The sequence below is a fragment of the Pagrus pagrus genome, assembly GCF_965226575.1.
Source record: "Pagrus pagrus genome assembly, chromosome: 19".
Classification (NCBI taxonomy): Eukaryota; Metazoa; Chordata; class Actinopteri; order Spariformes; family Sparidae; genus Pagrus; species Pagrus pagrus.
In genome coordinates, this window is record NC_140203.1 from 11,784,090 (window position 1) to 11,807,610 (window position 23,521).

General features: G+C 40.7%; 1 protein-coding gene across 1 annotated transcript in view; it reads left to right on the forward strand.

The window, feature by feature from the left end:
* ass1 (argininosuccinate synthase 1) overlaps nucleotides 1–11,985 on the forward strand; it is a 28,013-nt gene extending 16,028 nt beyond the window's left edge. Inside the window, exons 10-15 of the mRNA XM_084384020.1 lie at nucleotides 1,845–1,929; nucleotides 2,673–2,737; nucleotides 5,575–5,706; nucleotides 7,880–8,036; nucleotides 11,354–11,419; nucleotides 11,549–11,985. Of these exons, the coding sequence (XP_084240146.1) occupies nucleotides 1,845–1,929; nucleotides 2,673–2,737; nucleotides 5,575–5,706; nucleotides 7,880–8,036; nucleotides 11,354–11,419; nucleotides 11,549–11,597 (554 nt within the window). The 3' untranslated portion in view covers nucleotides 11,598–11,985. The remainder of the gene's footprint in view (nucleotides 1–1,844; nucleotides 1,930–2,672; nucleotides 2,738–5,574; nucleotides 5,707–7,879; nucleotides 8,037–11,353; nucleotides 11,420–11,548) is intronic.
* Nucleotides 11,986–23,521: the final 11,536 nt, after the last annotated feature.

The window sequence follows — 23,521 nt, forward strand, 5'->3', positions numbered from 1 at the left end:
TATGTATAGCCCCGAACGCTGGACGGATGGAGAGCAAATATCGGCAGATTTCTTTCTCATTTCCGCTCCTCGGGCAGTCCTCAAATGGTTATATTTTCTTCTCAACACGACATGGACACACACCCATGTGTCATGTTTGTTTCCTCGCCTCCACCTTTGGCCCGTGTTGCTCATTGAAGGCCATGAATAAGCAGGTCCATGACAGTGATTGATGTGTGCTTGGTTTAAGTGGCTTTGGAGAGGAAGTGTGTGAAGTGAACGTGGGTGTCTTTTTTGTGTGTGTGTGTGTGTGTGTGTGTTAGAGACATGGTAATAAGAAGATGGGTGATGAATCTGCAAGTGGTTTTGTCCCCTGCACATGCGCATGAACACACAAACAATCAGTGGCGCAAAAAAATCTCAGAGCTAAAGAGAGTATGGGTAACAAAGCTGCGTGAGTAATTGAATTAGGTAAAGGCCTGCCCACGATTTCACAGCTTTCAAACGAGCAGAGCCTTTGAATTTATTAGCCCTTCTCACCACCTCCTTTTGTAATGGTTTTCACTTTTAGCTGACGACTACTGATTTCAGTGTCTGAGTTAATCAGCACTTGTCAGCAGATTTGATCAATTCTGTTTTCTGACAATTTAGTCAGTTGAAATAAATTTTTCCATTAGTTTTTGAGAAGTCATTTCCCCAAAAGTCTTGATTAACTCAACTGTGTAAAGGTTACACTCTTTACCTGTTCCCTGTGGGCTATGTGTTGATTGCTCTTGGCTGAAAGTGATTTTCGATTTAGAGATCAGGGTATCAAAGACAACTTTGGCGGCTAATGTCAAACTATTGTATTGCTATTACATTTCCATTAAGTCATGAATGACACCGTAAAAGTTCACACAGGTGCTGTGTTTTTTTCCTGTTTTCAAATTACCCTTTTTTTGCAATACAGCTTTGTGTTTAAAAACTTTATTCATGTTGAACTAAAGATTGTTAAAATGTCTTTGGTAACAACAAGGGCAACCAAAAACCAGAAACATCATAAAAACAGAACTGAACTGGGGGAGCTGAGGGAAAAAAACACATTTCCAACAATAAGTAATACCAATCTGAATCCTTTTATCAACTCCTAACCAGCAAATTGTTTTTTTTCTGTGGGTTTCTTCAGTTGTATATTTCAGAGTAGGTATTTTCTAATTGAAAAAAACTGTACACAAAGCACAGGTTACTGTGGTCTACTACTTTATGGTAATTTCCAAGAATGAATAATGTGAAATATGTCCCGTACAGGCATGCAGATTTTAAGAAATGTCTTTTGATTGTCGGCTGCCTTAACAATCGATAATCGGTTAATCATTAATAATATATGAAATCTGTTGGACGTTGCTCCATTAGGAAACTGTTTTAACCACAGACATGACCTATGTGCCATGCAAAATCAGAATAGGTTACATTAGGAGTAAACAGAACACATGAAGTTACTTGTATTTTAATGAAGTACATTTTCTCATACTATTTTATTTTGATATATTTGATGAGCAAGTATTTGTAACTTGTAGCAAGATACTTTCTGATGTGCCCATCTGTGGTTGTCAGTTATAACAGTTTTTATCGGTTAAATTCTTAACGATGATTACTTCATTAGTAATTAATCATGAACCGCTCTAATCATGTATGAAAAAGGTCATTTTCACTATAGTCATGGACGACTGTGACAGCAATACAATAAGTTCAAGCAAAATATGCAGGAATGGTACAATTTGAAATGCATCTCTTTTTTTTTTATCAACCTACGGTATTTTAAATTATTTTGTCTAATTTGTATGTCTGTGTAATATCATTTATGAAATCAAATTCTTTTCCCTTAGGAGTGCCTGTCAAGGTGACCAATGAGAAGGCAGGCGTATCTAAGGACTCACCACTGGATATCTTCTCATACCTCAATGACATTGGGTAAGCATGTTTCTGTGGCTGATCCTAATGTTTGTACAGCATTTACTGAAAAGGAGTTTTACCTTCCGTGTTTGATTGGTGAGTTATCCAGTATAAAGACGCGTTTCTATCAAAATAGTATGTAAGTGTCACAGTGTTAAGTTCAACACCTCTGGAATGATGTGGGTCTGTTGCTGCTGGCCTGAGATCAAATCCCACCAGTTTCCCCCACTCTGTCTCCCCCTCTGCTTCCCAACTGTCCGAATAAACAAACAGTACTAAAGGTTAGCCGAAGAAAAATCTGTTTCCTCTGCTGCTTTTTTCTAACGTTATTTGTTTTGTTTTATGGGGCATCTAAGTTGTGTCTACTATGTTTTTAAGGTTTTGCTGCTCTATCATTACATGCATCATAATCTAGTTTGTAATGTAGTTTTTAATTAATGCCAAAGTTAATTTCAATTGTCAGGGGAAGACTAAAATAGATTAAGATCAGCTTTGCTATTCAAACATTACATTTGAGAAGAGGGGAAACGTGGAGAAATATTCTAATAAAGTGTGTATTGTTTCCTCACTGTCTGTTGGGCTGCTATGTTGTTTGTTTGTTATTAATTGGAAGCTTTAATATTGTAATATTTACTAAAAGATGAACATGTTTTGGACTGACAGGGCAATAAACAATTGACTTAATATCCGTATGTGGACTTCCCTAGTTCAAGGTGAAATTGATGTACGAGTGTTTGTCTGGTTCTCCTTCCCTCTCTTAGTGGAAAGCATGGCGTGGGTCGGATTGACATTGTAGAGAACCGTTTCATTGGCATGAAGTCCCGAGGTGAGGAATTAAAAATTATGTTTATGTTCGTCCGTCTTAATTATGACATTTTTCTTTCTGTGCCTGACAGGCAGTGACATGCACTCTAAATGCAGTGTGATGGACATATTTGCACTTACTCTGAAATACGTCTCAATATTTTAATTTTACATCTATTCAAAAGTTTTCCTTTCAGTGTCTCGGGCTTTCATGCATTTCGCAGTTATTTTACCTGAGTGCTTTAAGTGTCACACTTGCTATTCCACTTCCATAAAAGTGGGCTGGATGGCAAACACACTCTCCTCAAAGGATTTTTTTTTTACTCTGGTTCACCTGGAATCATAGACACTGAAGTTTCACTTATGCATGCACACACATACAGAAAACACACCCACTGTGAAGTGCATGCTTCACTGGATACAAACAAATACACAGTCGATCACATATGTGCACATGCAGTCACACAGGATGCCTTTGTCTCTTTATCCTTGAATCAACAGGCAACTGGAAAAGCGCCTTTGTTAGGTCTCTACATGTGTTACCGCAGCTAATATACAAGGGCAGTAAGCTGTCTTGGCCTTGGATGCCACACACACACACACACACACACACACACACACACACACACACACACACACACACACACACACACACACACACACACACACACACACACACTCTCCTTTTCCCCCACGACACTATGTGCTATGATTGGCAAATTGACTGGCCAACAGACTGTGGCTGTGGCGCAACTTGGCAGGTAGAAATTGGAAAATGGGAAGCCCACTTTTCTCTTCCCTCGGCTGAACAAAAGATCAAAGCTCTTTCCTCCACTGAAGCAATAGAAAGAGGTGGAGCACAAGGTGTCCAAGTGGTTGAAAAACTACCCCTGAGTGTACATGTTGGTCTCCTCTGGAATGGCAGTCGTGTTAGCACAATAGATGATTGGGAGGGATTGAATGGGGACATGTCATACCTATTTGTGTTGGGTCATATTTATTTGTGTGGGGTCAGGGAGGCGGAGGGGATTGAAATGGTTTGTCAAGAATGTTGTCACTGTGCTATAAAACATTCAACTGCCTGTGTGTCAGACTAACATTTCCTGCCCGTCACAGTGCTGTCAGGCCTCTGACCTGTGCATCGGTGATGGCGTTAGCTGAGGTGCATCTATGAAATGCAGGAAATGGCTGTATTTTTTGATGATGAACGGGCTGCCTCATGTCAAGCCCCGGCTGCTGTCAAACTTCAAGACAGTAGCACTAAAAAAAAAAAGCTCAAAAAACATTTTAATGCATTTACTTGTTTTTTAGTTTTTTTCATTCATTGAAATTACTTAGAAATGTTCAAACAGTATATTCAGTGTGATTTTTTTATCCATCTTAAGATGTTTATCTGCTTTTATTTACATGTGTTGCCTGTTTATGCCTGACTAACAGTTTGCCCGAAGGGTCAGAGAGGATCAGCTCAGGAAGAATTCATTCCTGGCCCGAACCCCTTCAGGCCTGCAGCATGGTTAGCATACCTGCAGTATAAAAGATTAAAACCTCAAAAACCACTGGGGGTGTTGTCTCTAAGCTTAACTAAACTGCCACTGTTGGAGCTTACCCAGATAGCGTTTCATTGTTTGCGCCTCTCTGTTAAGATAGCTCTCTTTTGGAGCACTTAAGCCAAGTTGGAGGGCAGTTTTAACTTATTTATCTGATAGAGCCAGCGGAAATGTCCCTACGTGCCCTCCGTGGCCCTGGATCACCAAAAAGCCACAAGCCATTCTGGCTCAGGTGGCAACCTTTTGAGGCTTTAGACAATTAGCAGCATTGCTAAGCTCTGTTTTTGGCCAGCAGCACAAAGTAAGTGCTTCTCCATTTTCAGATCAGGGCCGATGCTGGAGTATTTAGGGTCGTAGAGATTTGAGCACCGCTGCTCACCAGATTGAAAGAGATTAAATCGTGTTCATCTGTTAAATCTGTTAAAAGAGTTCTGGAGTCTGGAGAACACTGTGCAAATTATGAAATTTGGCAGCTCAGTGTTGGCTGCAGCAATTTGTTCTGTCTGGCAGCTTTGCAACATAGCTTGAGTCAAAAAAAGAGCGACTATCATTCAGATTGACAGATGATGTGAGGAACCATATATTGGATGGGGCAACAGCACTCAGTTTTTCAAAACGTCAGCTCTCACAAAAATGGATGTCATTGATAAAGCTCCTATTTCTGTTGTCAAATCTTTCTGGTAGCATTTTCCCAGCCCTCCTTTTGTTTTAGCTGACATTTGAGTGACAGCTTCATTTCTCCTGTCATCTACCTCATCTTTTCTCCTCTCACCCCTCCCTCCCTGTCCAGAGGGGGTAAATTGCAGGGTAGGCAGAGCCCTGGTCCAGACTCCAAGCTGGCAAGGGCCTCCTACCCTGTCATTTTACCCAGGATGGACTCATCTATGTTTTGTGCGCACTGTGAAGGCCTGTCTGTCAGACAGACTAATAGAGATGTTTGCTTGTAGGTAGTTTAAGGCTTATAGTTTATACTTCTATGATGGCCTTTGATGATGACGATGATGACAGTTCTACAGGTTGTGATAAATTGAGGGAATGAATCGGAGGGAATTATGCTTACTCTCAGTATATTAGCCATAATTTCTATCATTTGGGTCTCACGGGTGGTAGACTACATAAAATCATAAGAATAGTAAGATTATGTTTTTTTATTTGAGATGCAAAACATTATCCAGGCTGGTAAAGCCTTGTGCATATCCTTACTGATCTTTTATTCCATGTTTTAAAAAAAAAAAAAAAAAACCTTATCAACTGCTGTTGTGTTTGGTGCAAATATTCATATTTAGCTGATTCGTTTTTCTGTGTTTACCAGGGATATATGAAACCCCAGGAGGCACAATTCTGTTGAAGGCCCATTTAGACATCGAGACCTTTACCATGGACAAAGAGGTGCGTCGGATCAAGCAGGGACTGGGTATCAAGTTCTCTGAACTCGTCTACAACGGTAAGTCCCTAAAATACATAATCTTAATTAGATGGTTTCACTTAATTTGTAATATGTGTTGTCTCTTACTTCCCTTATTCCAATATAATATGTTGCTTAGTCACAATGTTTTAAAGGCAGATATTGAGTACCTAGATTTGACATTACACATTAGAATCTTGGTTTTTACTTGCTGCCAAATCCAGAGCTACTGTCCATGAAACTGTTGAATTATGCCTGATGTCCTTTGTACCATCTCAAATTAAAGCATTTACGCAATTGTATGGGTACACATATATCAGTGTGTATTTGACCAAAGATAAGTTGCACAAAATTGCAGGACAGGAATGCAGAAGTGAGGTAATTTAGAAACAGCTTCACCTTTTATATAGTTGGTCCACCAAACAGCTCTGACAAGCTTAATTTTAAACTATGACATATCCCGCTCAGTATGAATCTACCATGTTCTTTTAAAAACTCAAAACTAAGGAATTAATATGAAGATTGTTTATTTATTTATCTTAAAAACTACAACTAAAAACAAACTATTGGCCATTATAACATTATCTGTTTTGTTTTTTAACTCACAATAATCACCATCACTATCAGACTCAAGAATCCAGTATCACTCAGGCTACAGGCAGAGGGCTAAACGTCGCTTTGCAGTTTATAAAAACCAGAAGCGAGCATGCTAAATGTGTACCTGCGTCTATGTGCATTCAGTGTGTGTGAGTGAGTGTGTGTGTGTGTGTGTGTGTGAGCTTTTCTTGGCTCAGGTGTCTTAATCATCCCTTCTGCTCGGTCGCCAGTCCCCTGCACCTTCATCCACATAATAGGATCAGTGCCATTAGAGACTGACTACTAGGCCACTTCAGTTATACCCTCCAGAGACAGGAAGCAAACACACACACACACACACACACACACACACACAGACAAACCGCACAAAGGTGCTACCTTCAGAAGCAGGGCAGAGATTAAACCCATTGTGGGTTTAAATCATTAATAACTCTGCAGATAGATAGCAGACGGCTGTCAGTGGGGCTTATGTTAACAATCCACCTGTCCTGCATCTGTTTTGCATTAATGTGTGACTTTTTACCCAAACAATTTTCATGAGAGTATTTGCAGCAATTAAGGGTGGTGCAGGGCTGATGCAGGAAGGATTTCACGTCTAGAAAGTAGAGACCGCTACATCCGTATTTGTGGTCAAGTCAATCACAAGAACATTAATTCAAGTACATTTTGAGAACTGAATAATGCTTAACGTCATTCATCAAGTAAAAGCACCAAACCATCGCAGATCATTGCTTGCTTTCCCAGGTTTCATATCATCGTAAATTTTGAAGGGTTGACTATTTAAACGAAGCAATTTCAAAACATAGTTTTCGAATAAAAGGTATTTTTCATTATTTTTGAAACCAAATAGACCAAGTGATTAATTGATTAATCAATTAAATAATAATTATCAACCCAAATAGCCAGACGACGCTCACAGTGAAGTGTTGTAAAAGAACCAACATGAAGATCGAGTAAAATATAGCCGGCTGTAAACTAAGCTGGGCCCTCTGTGTAATTGTCATGTCCGACATCTCGTGCCAATTCAGAGGCAGTGAAAGCAGGGAAGGATTGTGTCTTTGAACATGGCCAGACGATGAGGTGGAGGTCAGCCGCAGATGAGAGGAGAACCCCTGCTGAGTGGGGCGTGTCTGACCTCTGAACATATACAGACACATCCCTCGCCCATCTGTCTCCGAGACTGACGGGGCAGGTCAGCGAAATGGGACAAAAGAAAGGGGTGTTTGAAGATCACCTGGAACAGAATTGAGACCAAAGCAGAGTTTTAGCCCATGAAAGAGGGAACTGTGGGCATCACGCACACTCCTGTAGACCCTGCTGGAGGCCCCCGTCTCCATTTGTCAATCCTATACATTTTTATTTATTTAATTTTTTTTGCATTGGCCAGTTAATAACTTGATTATAAATACAAATATGAACAAAACCAAAGGCACTTTTACATTTGCTATATACAGTAGGTGAAATTCAGTGACATTACCAGTTGGATCATTTAAAGAATTTTTGCCTCTCTGTGTTTTAAATTGAGTAAAATCAAAAACAATTGCATGTAAATAAACCTGTACAGCCATACTTTTTGTTTTTAATGTTAATGTTGACGTTTCCTTGCTCTCCTCAGGTTTCTGGTACAGTCCAGAGTGTGAGTTTGTGCTACACTGTATAAACAAATCCCAGGAGAATGTGGAGGGCAAAGTACAGCTGTCTGTCTTCAAGGGTCAGGTCTACATCCTGGGACGAGAGTCGTCCAAGTCCCTTTACAATGAGGAGTTGGTCAGGTAAGCAGGGACATTATAAGTGTGTGTGTGGGTGTGTTTATCAAAGCAGCCATGTGTCAGGGAATCAAAGTGTGTGCTTGTTCTGACTTGACAGCTGCGTTTGACCGCTCTGGGCACAGTGCTGCTATTCCACATGTTCACTAGCCAGCCTGTTGTTAGGTCATCTTGCCCAACTTTTCCTCTGACCCTCCACATCAACATACTAAACCGACCCTGCCTCACAAAGACATCAGAGAAGTGTCAAGCTCAGTTCCTGGAGGGCAGACCCCGACCCCGACTCCTCCTACTGCACCCCCATGGCCCTTCTAGGCCGGGTAACAGTGGGTTTGTTCAGGATGCTGACCCCTGATGCCCTCTGGGCAAGCTCAGCACTGACCAAAGTAAAACCCCTCCATATGCCATCTCCTTCTCCACTTCACACACACACACACACACACACACACACACACACACACACACACACACACACACACACACACACACACACACACACACACACACACTCCAGTTGTACCCTAGAGTCAGAGAGCTAATGGTGTTTTTAAGCCAGAGGAGAGGGGTGATTTCATTGGGCTTTTATGAGAAAAGAACATGGGTGTCATGCTAGTTAAGCAGGTCAGAAAGAGGGAGACGAGGAACCATGTCTCACACAGTGAGCCATTCACTTCCAGGTTTGGCAAGAGAAAAAGCCAGGGGAAAAAAATCAATACACTGAGTGTATATTTTGTCCTGTGTGGGCGAGAGCGATAAATCCAGATTATACTGTACTGCCCTTTAAACCACTATTGTATTAGCTTGTAACTTTGTCTCATGCTGCTTTAGTGAGTATTGTGTCTTCAGTAAAACATTTAAGAACAAACTGCCGAGTCACTCAAGATAAACTACGGCTCATCGATCTTTTAATCAAGCAGTGGCTAGGAAACTCGTACTGATGAAGGTTCTTGATCTCAACACCTGACCTTGTAGAGACACAATTCTTAGCCGGGACGACATGAGTGTGACCCAAGTGTTGAGTTGCAGCATCACAAAGACCTCGAGGCCACTGACAGATGGGCGCAGTGGCTCCTCATAAGGGAGCACATTAGAAACGCCCAATCGAAAACCATCACATGTCAGTCTTAATGTAGTCACGCACAGCAACATTATTTTATATCATGCTACCGTGACCATGCCAATGGTGAATTTACAGTATTGACGTGCTGGGCAGTTGGTATTTTCAAATATCCATCTTCATGGCTGTATATCCACAGGCATGACTGTTTTTAAATTAGCCCACATAGCCATGTTATTAACTCAACAGCTATATATTTTTTTCTATAAAAATTTTAAAATAGTGACTTAATGTCTGTTTGAGTTAAGCAGCACCCACATGACATATTCAAGCAAGGATGCAAATATTAGTTTTTCCATTCAAAGAAAAATGTCATGGTCTATTGATGCACAACCAGAGTAGGCTACACCAGGAGTTAAAATGACAGATAAAGTAAACAAGTTGCTTTAATGATTAACTAAACAAAAAAAATTAATGTCCTCATTTCTGTTGCTGAGCTCCCGTCTGTCGCTGGTCAAACAAAGTCCAGCCAATATTGAGGCCACGCAATGGCTTAAATATATTAATGATATTTTGTAAATAATTACTTATCATTTTTTAAATAACAAGTTACTAGTATTTTTAATTAAATAGCAGTATTTTGTACTTTTTGATATATTTGATAGCCAAGTATTTCTAATTTGTGATGAGATACCTTTTGATGTATTTGTGGCCATCATACCTACGGCCAACGGTCTAAACCCAAAATATATTCAGTTTACTCTCATATATAACAAGAAAAGGCATCAAATCAAATCAGACAATTTTGAAAGAGGTTATTCTGGATTTTCAAACTTCTACAGTGCCGTTGTATGCATACATAGGTGTACTGTACTTGACAGCTATACACCTGGAAGTGGCAGACTCGCACACACGACACACACTCATTCGCCGCCACATGACAGCCTGCCACAATCACACACATACACACACAGACCAGATTAGCCATGAAACCCCCGCTGACATCCTGTTGGCTCTCCACGGGCAACAGTAAACGGCGTCATTAACACAGTGGTAATACAGCCCGTCACCGCACCCATCTGAGACAGAAATGTCACCCTCCTCGCTGTCCGCTGGCTCCACTCTCAATTAGACTGCAGGGTTTCTTCAAGGAATACACAAAATATCACATGCTTGCACACATACACACACACACACACACATAGTGCCGTTTTCTTTTAAGCCACTCACTCATAATGGCGTTCAGGTGCCGGGTAGGGAGCCTTGTATTGAGAGTTGATGATTTAGTTGTCGCTCTTTCTTTTTATAGTGTTTATCCTATCATTTGTTGGCAATTTCCTCTTTTGCTAAGTGCTTTTGAAGAATGAGTGCAAGCTGTACATCGGGAGTTGGGGGTGTCGTAGGGAGGAGAGGACTCAGTGAGGGAGTGTATTAAGCACTGCAGGTAGAAACTGCTGTAATTACACAGCACACGGACACTCTTTGTGAGACACTCACGCACGCTAAGAAGAGAGGACTTTACAACGAGCAGCCTTAACAACATAGACGACTCAGTGGAACAAGTTATAGATTCACATCTTTTTTTTAGAAGAAGTGGATATGGTGGAAAACAGAAACGTCAGATTACAAAATCACCTCGACACTTAGCTCAGAGTTGATATGATGGGATTGTTTTAAAATGGATTACGCGCGTCTATTGTGTGCTTGCTAACATGAGCGTGTTTTCATTCTGCGTTATCGATTCTCCGTTATTCAGGACAAACAATGCTAAATAGGAGCATTTAGAGGAAAATCGTTCTGGACATTATTTCAAAAGAGCAGATTATCAATGATCCAGTTATCCCAGTGGTTGATGAGGCTCCATGTCTCTTGTGTTTACTGCAGTGATACCAAACATTTCAATCATTTTGTTACCAGAATATCCGGTAACTTTTTCCTTCAGTTCCTGGTTTCTCTCGAACTATGTTTTCCTCACAGAATGCTGCACGGATGACAGATTTTATTGTCTGCATTTGAAGAATTGGCCTAGTTCCCTTCGACAGAAAACCCAATGTGATTTTTCAATTGGATTTTAGATTATTGCAGAAAATGAGCCCTGTGGCAAAAACAAGTTTATGATATTTACACGTAAAAACAACCTTTGACTTCGAAATGAAGGATCCTGAAGTACAAAAATGCCAACTTTTTCTCAGTTTTTTCATTCCTGTTGCACTCCAATATGAAGACTTGTCTCACATGTCTCTTTCTTGACTTCTTCTCTCTCCAGCATGGACGTGCAGGGAGACTACGACCCATGTGATGCCTCTGGATTCATTAGGATTAATGCTGTCAGGTAAGCATCCTTTTAACCTTTTTTAAGAGTAATTCCAAACTTTTGGATATTAAAGGTGACTTCACCCATGTAGCCCTCCCACCTACACGTTAAATCTTATTGTTTTTACCTTCTTGTTCTCCTCCACAGGTTAAGGGAGCACCATCGTTTGCAAGGTTTCTCCAGCACCAAGCAGTAACTGCTACAACCATCTTCTCTCCAACGTGTCTTAAGCAGTAGTAGGTTTAGACTCTGTGCCTCCATTGTCTACCTTTTTAATTATATTGTCTACTGTTAGTTATATTAGCATCAGGGAATCTTAGCACACTGGGTTGGCGCACACTAAAATCGTAGGTGATGAATCTTGGAGGAAGAAAAATAACTCTAACACCATGACAATGGGAATCATGTGTACAGATGATTGTTAATTATATGCTGGATGTGTCTTAGTATATTATTTCCTGAACTTGTGTCATTCTTGGTATTAGTGGGTCAGTAGTTGAAATGTTAAATCATTAGTTATTTAATATTGACAAATGTTAAAACTAGGAGTTTTTTGTCTCTGAAATAAAATCAAATGAATCTTGTTTTTTCTTCCTCCGCTCTTTTCTAAATTCATGAAATTAGAATTTGTCATCAGTTAACAAGCAAACACTGTTGACATAAATCGTCCCCCGTCAGTGTGAAAGTGTTAGTGATTAATAGTTCATGTCTTTGGCAGACAGCCTATTTATTAATGCCTGCCTGTTTAACTCTTGGGGCTGTACAGTCACTGCCCCGTGAAGGCTTCAGGGCAGCGAGGACACTGTATCATATTTGCAATATGTAGATGAGCAGGTAGCAGTGCATGGGTTCATCACAGGCGAAAGTCGACATGGTGGCTTGCTGATAGCAGCTGGAGCAGAAGTAACGAGGCCATTTCTGAGCTCAAATGGCACAAGTCAGATGGAAGGAAAACCAATTGGCCACATATGTATATTTCCCTGCTCCGTATGGGGTCTCCAGGGTTAGAGAACAGAGGAAAGTGGGAGAATCATTTTAAAGGCAAAGGTAGAGCATTGTATCATTCATTACTACCTTTTTTGAGAAATAGAGCAGCTTGGTATGGATGAGCATGGTGCTCTGTTTTTTGTCTCACATATTGTCCCAGAATTTCAAAACATTTGACTATTAGGATGCACTTTAGGCTTTAATCCACACTATCATCAGGCACACTATGAGTTTTAAATAGAAAGCAGCAAAATCACAGTCAAATTACAGCGACAGAGATGAGTGATGAATGTTGTATACCTATTCAGGAAATGTGCCAGCTTCGAAAGAGGTCTGACAATCAGCACTTTTGTTGTTTTAAAGCAAGCAACAATGACACAACAACCAATATCCAAAGAGCTCAGACACAATGTGCACAAATTGCATGTATTTATCAGTCACCAGAAAACCCTGCAAATTCTTTTATGTCGCAAATAGCCTCAAAAATCATGACAACACATCAGAAAATATACCAGAAAATGTACAATTTTCACAACTATATCAAATTAAACACTCTAAAACAATAATATTTATTCACCAAATGACACACCGATCTGGAACCCTAAGAAATTTCAATAAACAAATGAGATATGACATTTTAATTAATTATTAATTAATCGGGTTGCTGTTAGGCTGCTTTTTGTGAACAAAGACTAAGCTAAGCTAGGCTAATGGACCCGGAGCTAAAGGGAAACGGCAAGCTACTCCTTTAATTTCTACAATATTATTTGCCATGTTGTGAGTCTTGAGTGTCTGTGCAGGAAATATTAAGAATATGGGCCATCTTTTCCACCCCTCATGACTGTCACTTACTCAGAAATTAATGGCATAGTGTACTTGGAGGAAGTCGCCCTCCATCACAGAAAGTTTTGAAGATAAAGAAGATAGTTTTCACCTTCTTTAACCCCTTAAACAAATGGAGGCTCTCCTTGTCCAAATCCCACTGCAGAGTTCAGTGCACTTACAAACAGCAGTTTCAGATGATCATTTAAGGTGTGTTAAGGTGTTAAAATGATTTTTCCAGTCCTCTGTACACTATAGTTGACTCCTTACTATATCATGCTTCAGTCTGTAGGACACAGCAGCTGTTTCTGTGCGCACCTCTCCCCGATCCCCACTGTTGAAAGATGTCAGTCCGGCATTGAAGTGCTGGGTACAGTGCGAGTCTACAGGCACAGGAGACCCCCTGCCAGGTCTAATGGGCAATGAGGGATCCTCGGACCCTTTCAGTCCTTAAAGAGCCGCTCAGCCCCCGCTCAATTACACGGCAGGCGTCTCAGTCTTTGCCTGGTCAATTACCAGCCAGCCCCTGCATTTACTGTCGTGCACACACAGGTTGCAAGATAATCAGTGTCCAAAATTGCTCGGGTAGAATGAAGGGATGGATGGAGAGGTATTCAGATTAGTCAGTCAAGCTGAAGGGGAGGTAGGAGGGATGGGGACAGCTATCAATCTCAATCTGGCTTCAGTGGTTGTAGGGGGAGGATCGTGCTGACCTTTCAGCTTAATTTTTGGAAAGATATGATCCAGGGAAATTTTTACTGATGTGATAGCTGTCTTGTACAACATGTCTGTTTCTTTTAGGAATAGGCAGATGGTTTGTGTATACGAGGTCAACTCTGGGATTAGTTATATTCAAGCACAAACTTATCTAATCAACTGGCTGTGCATGCATTGTGCGCGTCTAGATCCACGTCTACCTACCCACTCGTCTACCACGTCTCATATTCCACCTACCTTCCCCTCCCTCCTACCTGTCTACCCAGCCAGCCAGGTATGAAAGCTGGCTGACACCTGACCAAGGGAATTAATCATCCTTGACCCTGGACCAATTACCCCTCATTACCCACTGTGTGTCCACCTCTCAGGGGAGAGCTGTGTAACAATAGCGCAACATGAAAGTCGGCGGCGTCACAGGACCGAGCCCTAATGGACGCTCCTGTGCGACTGTGTCTCCTCAGGAGTCCAGGTCGACTAACCTTCAAGTCCTTGTCACTCTCCAACAGCACACCTACAAAGCAGGCTATTGTTCAGGATCAGGGTCTGTGACCTCTTGAGATGAAGTGAAGGTGCCGCGGGCGATGAGAGGGCAGCCGAGCTGGAAATGGATGATCGAAGGTTGGGGAGAACAAGAAAGTGTCGAAACACTCAAAGTGCAATTTTTGTTCTGTTTGTTTGGTGCCTCTTTCTGAGAAAGCAAACTTTTATAAATGTTTGTCAGCTTAAACTACTAAATAACTTACTTAGGGCTGGGTTTAAAAAATCTGATTTTTTTCTGAATCAAATTGATTCAATATTGATTCATAAAATCCAGAGATTGATCTTTTAATATATGTTTTTCCTATGGATAAGGGTCCAAAATCAACTCTCACCAAGTGCAAATGACAAGGGATTCATGTTGCATTCATGTGCACCTCGTAAACTCGGAAATCTACAGTATAATCAAATGGCCAAGAAGCTCATTTAAAACTGGAAAGTTGTTATTTTCTCATCAATTTCTGCTTTCAAATTACTTTTGTAAATGCACTTCTGTAGGAAGTTGTAAAATTGTTTTCAATTTCGAATCCCATTTTAGGGACAAAATATCTTCCTTAACTTAGTTCAAATTAAAAAAAATCACCAACATTAACATTGCCAGGATTTTTACTCAGCAGCATTGATATTCACTTGTGGGAACAAACAGAGGGAATTAACCAAACAAAGCACATCAGAATGTCTTTTACCCATCAGCATATCTTGTAGTCATTCAATCTGTGCTCCTCATCTACCTGTCTCCATGTTCACTGACCTCTCCTCTTTAAGCACAATGAGACAGGAACAATGACCATGGGGGGTTAATTACCACAAATTAGAGGCCGAAGTGGCTCTCCTTCACTATGGTTTGTGTAACCTAAGCCCAGTCAGCCGTATCGAGGCTCTATTGTAATGTCAGTCCTCCTGTCTCTGGTCCTTTTACGCATTCCAGATTTCCACCCGTGCAAAAAAATTAATTGAACTTTTGCTTACTCTACATTTTAGTGTTGACTGGACTTTACTGCTTTTATTTGTCTTTTTGCTATGACAACTATCACATCATATTTTATCCGTGCATTCACTACGATAGCTCAATAAACTGTCAATTGCTGGTTGTTTCTGAACATTTCACTTAATGCTACTTTACTTAGCAGGTAAGGGGTTAATGGACTGGCCCCCTGTGGTTTGTGCAGAAAGCTAATGGGCCTGGCAAAGATGATGAGGTCACTCTTATTGCTCAGAAACAATGAGCGATTTACAGGCCAGGATACCATGCCAAGGCTGTTGGCTTAATATAATATATTATTTATATTTATACTTTTTATATTCATGGGTAGAGGATGAACAGCTCGTGTTGTGTGAAGGATGTGAGGCTGAGTATACAAACGTATCTGAATTTGGTGGCTGAGTTTGACTAAATCAGGATTATGAAATAGATTCTGACCAAACACAGGCAACTGGGGACTTTGCATCACCTGAGAGGGGAATAGAAATTTCCAGCAGTTGTGAGTTCTATTAATTTGTTAATTAATACTGTGGCTCAGATCACTTATTGGCTATAAATGCCGTTGACAGCCTCTAACAGAGCTGATTTGTCCTAATAGCTGAAATGTCCATTCATACTCTTGAAACGTGATCTCCTGCGACGACATCAAGAGACCATCTGTGAGCAACCACCAAAATAAAGCAGGATACATTTTGCCTTCCAGGCTAGCTAACATCCATGGATCCTGTGAGTGTGAGTGCTGTTTTTCCTTCATGTCGAAGCCTATTTTCTGGTGTCAAAGGACACCCATAGACTGATGTCCTGTAGATCTATAGACAGATGGGACCATTACGGTCAAAGCCCCTGGCTTTGTTTGGCCTGAGCCGGTGATGAAATATTGATGGAAAAATAGAAATATTTTGCCTGCTGCTCAATGTTGCCCATCTAAAAGGGTTAATGAGTGTGAGGACTTTCCCGTCTCCTGTTACAACAAAATGTAGCTCAACTACTCACTAACATTGACTATCAGAGTCTGCAGGCTCTACGGGGCTAACAAGAATCGATAACCTTCTCGATGCTGGATTAAGTTACCCTGTTGTAATTGCTCTAGTAGCTGCTGTGTCATTTGTAGTTATGTGGAGGTGTGGGTTGCTAACTTTTTGGGAGACATAATGGGTCTTAAAAAGTTTGTCAAGTATTTTCTTGAATTGTGTAGATTATAAGCAATGTTCAAACCAAGAGAAATATATAATTTTATTCAATGGGTCTCTTTTGGTCAGCTGTCGCTATAACTTCCGAGGGAAAGATGGGAAACAGCGGATGATAATGATACACAAGAGAGCGGGAGGGAAGTTGAACGTGAATTCATCTAATGTGAAGGAGGCTTTAATATATCACTTCGTCCATGAGAATTTCTTCCTAAACCAATTCAGATAGATTATCATCAGCAAAGGTGGTTAACAATTAAGAACGAACTCCCATGATCCTCCTGCTACTTCACAACCTCCTCTAACAGTCTTTTTTTATTGTTTTGATTGAAGAGACGGCCCAGAGGAGTTTAAGTAGTTCAGTATTTTTGGAAATATTCTCATTTGCTTTCTTGCTGAGAGTTAGATGAGAAGATTAATGTCAATATATGGAGCTTGTTTTTCTTTCATTCTTCCTGAGCCACGTAATGGATCAAGCACACCAGCCTTTTCAGTCTCTGGAGGATCAGTGACCCCAACGGGAGCAACAGAAGACCGGTGTAACTGTAACTGTGTGTTTTTTTTTAACAATACAATAATACAGTGTACTTCCCTTCATAACAGCAAGTGTAAAATCCATTCTAATGCGGTGAAAATGTGTTGCAAAATCAATGTAAATATTGTGATCACTCGCTGTAAATTCAGCACTTTGTTCCAATCTACATCACAGAAACACCTTTTTTCCTTAACTACACACATTCAACTCCGACACACTCTCCTCAAAGGCAATTTATTCAGTGGACTCACCACATAGGTAAGCCTCTAATGTAATTAAAGTGTTTTTTATTATTTGGTTTTAATCAGCAGAAACTCTGCGCCGCAGTACACGGTACACGGCACACGGCTGGCTGTAATCCAGTTCCATATGGCAGGCCAAACAGCAGTCTCAGTCTCAGAGTCTGCAGAGAGATCCTTTGCCAGCTGCCCAGACCTGTTGAGCCTGTTGGTATTGAAATGCCTGTTCCTTCTTCATACATACAGACCAACTTGAGATCAGGAGCCCATCTGCACATTCAAAGTCAGGTTTCAGCGTGCTGGTTGTCTTTTGCTTTACCAGCTGATATCAAACCAGACTGTGAGTCAACAGCCGTGCAGGAGGCTCTGTGAGGCTGTAGGCACAGTTGTGCTCAGAGCCAAATGCTAATGAGCTCACATGACAATGCTAACAAGCTTATGTGAAGCAGGTATAATGCTTACCATGTTTACCATCTTAGTTTAGTGTTTTAGCATGCTAACGTTTGCGAAATACACAGGAAAGTAATTCGGTTTTCAGGTATTTGATAATAACAAAAGTATTACACTGATAAAAACTGGCCAGATGATGGTGCTAGATGAAATGTCAGGGTATCACCAAAGTTATTGCAACTCCTCCTGAGGACAATGTTAACAGCTGTGCCATGGCAATACACCCAAAATTGTCAAGACATTTTACAAAAAATATCAACCTGCTGGTGGCAGTAGAGGAAAAATTCCAGGGATGCTAACATCAGAATGCTTTCGCAAAACTTCATCGCAGTCCATCCAGTTTGTAGTTGTTGAGATATTTCAGTCTGGACCAAAGTGCTGGTGACCGACAGACTGACTGCCATCTCCAGAGCCATGCCCCGAGCATGGCTAAAAACCACCTTCACCATTACACCCTCCTCCACTTCCCAGATCCCCTGGGGCAGCAGCAGTAATGCAGGATCTCAAATCAATAGATTTATCTCCTTCATTTGAAAGGGACTTGGCTCGTGCCTCTCCCCTTCCCCTCTTCTCCCAGGGGTCTACTGGTGGGGTTTGTTTGCTGGCGCGCACTCTTTTTGTTCTTCGATCTGTTGGTCTGCGAGGTGGTGAATGGATGAGAGGCCTATCAGGTTCAAGGTGCCTGTCCTGGTTGCTCTGTCTGCCCCACTCTCAGTGAATCCCTTGGATGATCTAAATGTTTAATAGCGCTGGTTATTCGGCTGTTATGGCGTGTGTTATGATGGATGGTAATGCAGTTCTTTCCGATGGTGCCTGAATTACACCACAGGGTATTCGGCTGTTTGGGTTGGGTGTTTAACTGGTTTTCATCGGTGAGCCTATAGCGATTATGTTATGATATTATGGTTAAGTTTTTTTGTGATCACTTTGAGATGTGGCTAGTGGATAACAAAACCAAAAGTGTGCATAACCAGGACACTGTATGTAAGAGAGTACAAATTGGTCGTTTACACAAAAAGTAGTTTTTTTTCTGGATTAATTTAAATACCCCTTTAAGTTTATAAGGCCTGTCTTTGATGAAGATGAAACCTGAAGTTATTCTATGCTGAAATCTTCACTGTAGCTGCTAGGCTAAAACTGTTAGCAGGCACGGCCTCTTACGCTTTAAGCTTAGCAGCTGAAGGTTTTGGCTTAAAAAAGGGTGTAAATAACGTCTTTTCAAATCAGTGTGGGATCTCTGGGCTTCCTGAGCTGTCATTTACACTGGACGAGCTAAATTGAGCCATTTCCTTTTTTTTTTTTCAGTTGTTTTTTGACATTTTAAAACAAGTCCCCATCTACTTCAGTTGTTTAGGAGAATGCTGCAACTCTGTTTTGCTGTGAAGCTCCAGAAATGTTTTGCGGACTACGAAACTTCACCTGACTTTCCATCAGCGTGGGGATGGGAAGATAATGACTAAACTTTCATTTTTTTGGTGAACTTATCCCTTAATGTACCACACTGACCGTGCACTGACTGTTTTTGAGCCTTAAAGCCACAACATGGCAATAAATAAAGCTCGCCAAGTGTCTCTCCATGATCGGTGCGCTTTTGTTTGCGAGAAATGAGAAAGAGACATGTTTTGCTCCCTGGGACCTGTGGATGCATTGCCACCTCAAAGCTCCTCCGAGCCGTTCACTTTGGTTGAGCATTACTTGCCGCTTTGCACCTCAGTGAGTATGAGCGGCACAGCAGTAGGTGAGGGTTTTATCTTGAAAGTAGATTCAACACCAGCAGAGTACATCAAAGATAGATTCCACTTTTTAAAATGCCTCAGACCCCTGTAAGCTGTGGGTTTAAAGTGCTGAAAAGAATCACAACACCGCTTTTGCTTTGGATGAATAAAAAAACATTCTGTCCATCTCTGCAACTCTGCCTGCTGATATGCTTTTATTTCTGTCGTGCCTGGTGTTTGGGTTTGAACAGCGCCTCGTGTCATCCTTTAAGAAAGTCCTTTCGGTGGCCACAGCAGAAGAATTACCTGCAAAACACTCTTTGTCAGAGAGCTCACAAACAAGACCATTTAGCTATTATTTCCTCTCAGTCGCAGATACGCACAGCAAAAGCGAACGTTTATCGAGAAAAATGGGCGACGATGGGAGAGGAGGAAAATAGGACAGGTGGAGAGAGAGGGCCAGGAGAGAGGGGATGGAGGAGGAGGGGAAAGAGGGGGAGTTATTGGAGCCAGGGAGGGGTCATGGTGTCCCAGTGGAGAGAAATAGTGGAAAACATCCGTAATTTTCACCGCGGGATCCCGTGTAATTGAGTCATTTAAAATACAGATACAGAGCTGAATCAAAGCAAAGTGGCTGGTGGTGGAGGAGGAGGAGAAGGAGGCAGCAAAGCAAAATGGGAGAGAGGTAAAAACAAGGAGGTAGAAGTGTGTGTCTCCCATTATTGGACAAAGCCGGTCTGTTTATCCTTTTCCTTATCTGTCAATCTTCTCTCTCAAGACAGGATGTTACCTGTCAGAGATTTTTGTTTGTTTGTTTGTCCTTTATGTTACTCTGTCACCCCTCATGATACTCCTGCTCACTGTTCCCTCTGTTCACACTCACAATCTATGTTGTTTTTTTTGTTTTTTGCAGTTAATGCACTAACTGCACTTGTCATATTTTTCCTCTCTTTCATTTTGTTATGCAGTCCGTGGTTTTCCTCACTCAATCTGTTAAAATATGCCACAGATTTGTCTTGTTTTTTGAGACAAGAATAAACATGTCACAGCCACTTCTTATTTATTCACTGCTTGCCTCTGCATGAACAATGTGCTCCTGCATGAAAGCCGTGCTGAGATACCTCAGAGGTCTCTCGATGAAACACTATCCGTTTCTTGTATCCTGTCTTTAGAAATTTACGCCCATAGCAGCACCGTGGCAATTATAAAGCAATTACAGTTTCATATGGCCGCTTCTTTTGAGATTGAGGAGGAGAAAGGAGGAGGTAAAAGCTCAATAGTTAAAAAGGAATAAGTGTGCCAATATTGATGTTCCCTTTTTCGAAAATGCTCGGTCGTCCAGCTGGGCATGTATTCCACTTGCCTGACCACAAAAACATCTCATTCTCACATCATTGAAATGAAAATGAAAAGAAAATGGATCAATTACTCAGCGCATGCTGATGATTTCTTGAACTTTTTATTCTGCACTCCATCGATGAGTGGCCTTTCAGTTTTTACGACAGTGAACCCTGGGAACAAGGGTCCATTCTCTGCAAGACAATGACAGGGAGGAAGCTGTGTTTGTGTGACACTTGATCAGCCTGCTACGGTAACCACAGCTTCACACACACACACACACACACACACACACACACACACACACACACACACACACACACAATCTCAGTTCCCACTGCTTGATTGGCAGGACGCCTGAGACCCACACCTGCTTTAACTGCATTTACTTTCTAAGCTGTTTGACCAGATGGGGGCTGAATTCATAATAACTATCTTTACATGTGTGTGTGTTATGCGTCCATGCTCATGTATGCATCATCTGGCTGTGTATGACGACCACCACCTGACTTGCTCTTTGATGCCGGAGCTCTGAAATCATTTCCCAGCCACCTTGAATACATTGGACGGCACATGGTAGCAATATGTTAGTGCCGGGATCATACTTCAGTCATGCTAAATTGGAGGTCTTCATTTAGGGGTGCTGGTCTGGGAACAGCCCTCAGCTCCCACTTAATTTCCCTGCTTCTTTTTTGGAGGTGATAACATGCCCAGGGGCTGACAGGGAAGGGAAATCGATATCTGCACGGATGTCTGTAAGACACAGCACACCAATCAGCTTGTCTCAAATTCGAGGTCAATCATGCCTGTTCAAGCAGCTGCATGAGTGTGTTGCATGAGTAACCATAGTAGGAAACAGTTATCTAAGAGTTAAGAAACAGCACATATGTTATCAAATTTATTGTAAGCTTTGTGCTTGTGCATTTCCACTTATTAAGCTAAGTTTAACGCCCTAAAATCCCATTTTTTGGCGCCGCTGTCCATCATTAAAAAGTTCAAGTAGTGTATTTGTCCTGAAACTCAGAAACCCAGAAACCAACACTTTAACTCTGCTGGACCACACACTCATTTTTAGACTTTGCTCATTGAGGTTTGGACACAATTTATGGGACAGGAACTGTTTTGCATAAACAGTTTGGAAATTTGCAGCAATTTTACTTTCTTCTGTCTGGCTGCTGGCATTTTCCAGATGTTCAACAATAGATGTTTCCACATGTGCAGCAAGGGGGAAAACCAATATTCCCCCATGTTCATTTTGTTGAGTCAGATGAGACTTTTTGATTCTGTCAAGCTTGCAATGTTAGGACTATAAACAGCAAAAGTCAGTTTAAAACGTATATGCATGAAGATCTAGTCTGATGAAGAGCAGGGTTGCTTTGAAATGTCACTACTTTGGTGCATTAAATAATTTGGATGTCGGAGCCCTGCAGCGCTTGGTCCGTCTTTTTGTTTCATGTTTAGCTCATTTTTGACTCAGCACCTTTATTGGATTGGATGTGTATGTAAACTCCTCTTTTTTCATCAGTGAATCCAGAAATAAAGTTACAGAGCAGAGAACATCAGGGCACATGTGTGTCTGGATATCTCTGACAGATGAAATGAAAGTTTGCTGATGTTTTCGGGTGATGAATGTAATATAGGCCTCATTATGTCAGAATCAGAATCAATGTAATTGGCCAGAAATATTTGAAACAAGACAAAATAGAATAATAGAAAAATGAAGTAAAATAATAATAATAATAATAATAATAATAATAATAATAATAACAATAATAATGATTAAGACTATATACACTCTGTTCACCTTACACATACAAAACAGGAACAAGGAGAAAAATTTTAAAGATAATTGAATGCAGACTGTCATACACAGATGATGTGTAGTATTCTAAAAATAGGACATAAATATAAGATATATCTATTATACATAGATATAATTGCACAGATGCACTGGAATCAAACAGGAATTGCACAGGAAAGCTGCATGGTGTAAATATGAGGTGATGTGCTGTATGCATATATATACCTTATGCTTGAAAGGTGCACTATGTAGTTTTAGGGAAGAAATTTTAATCAGAAGAGAAAAATCTTCACTGACCGATTTTTTTTTCATGCCTCAACAAACTAAATAAACAAACTCTCTTCGTTTTCATCACTGAATAAACTGAATATACAAACTGACATTAAAAGAGAACAAAATTTCATACTGTTTTGCTTTGTTTATATGTGGCGGACCCTGCCACCTTTTTAGCTTCAAACAATGCTCTGGGGGACTTTATTTTCCTGTGAGAACAGCTTGTTTATTCAGTTATGGAGTTTTATATTCTTACTTCACTAATATTGTAAATATTGTTTGAATTTCTTCTCCAAAACTACATATACCCCCTTAAATATATGAATAAATAGAATATATCCCTGAGAATAACACTAAACATTGTAAGATATCACCTTTAGGAAACTCTGACAGGCATTTTCAACAATTTTATTGGCTGATTTTATTGACTGAGTTTAAATTATACATAGTCTTTCATATTATTCTGTGTTATGTGTTACATGTTAATGGTGCTTTCTTCCCTATATGTGGTGTTCCATCATCTCGCGAGATCTTGTG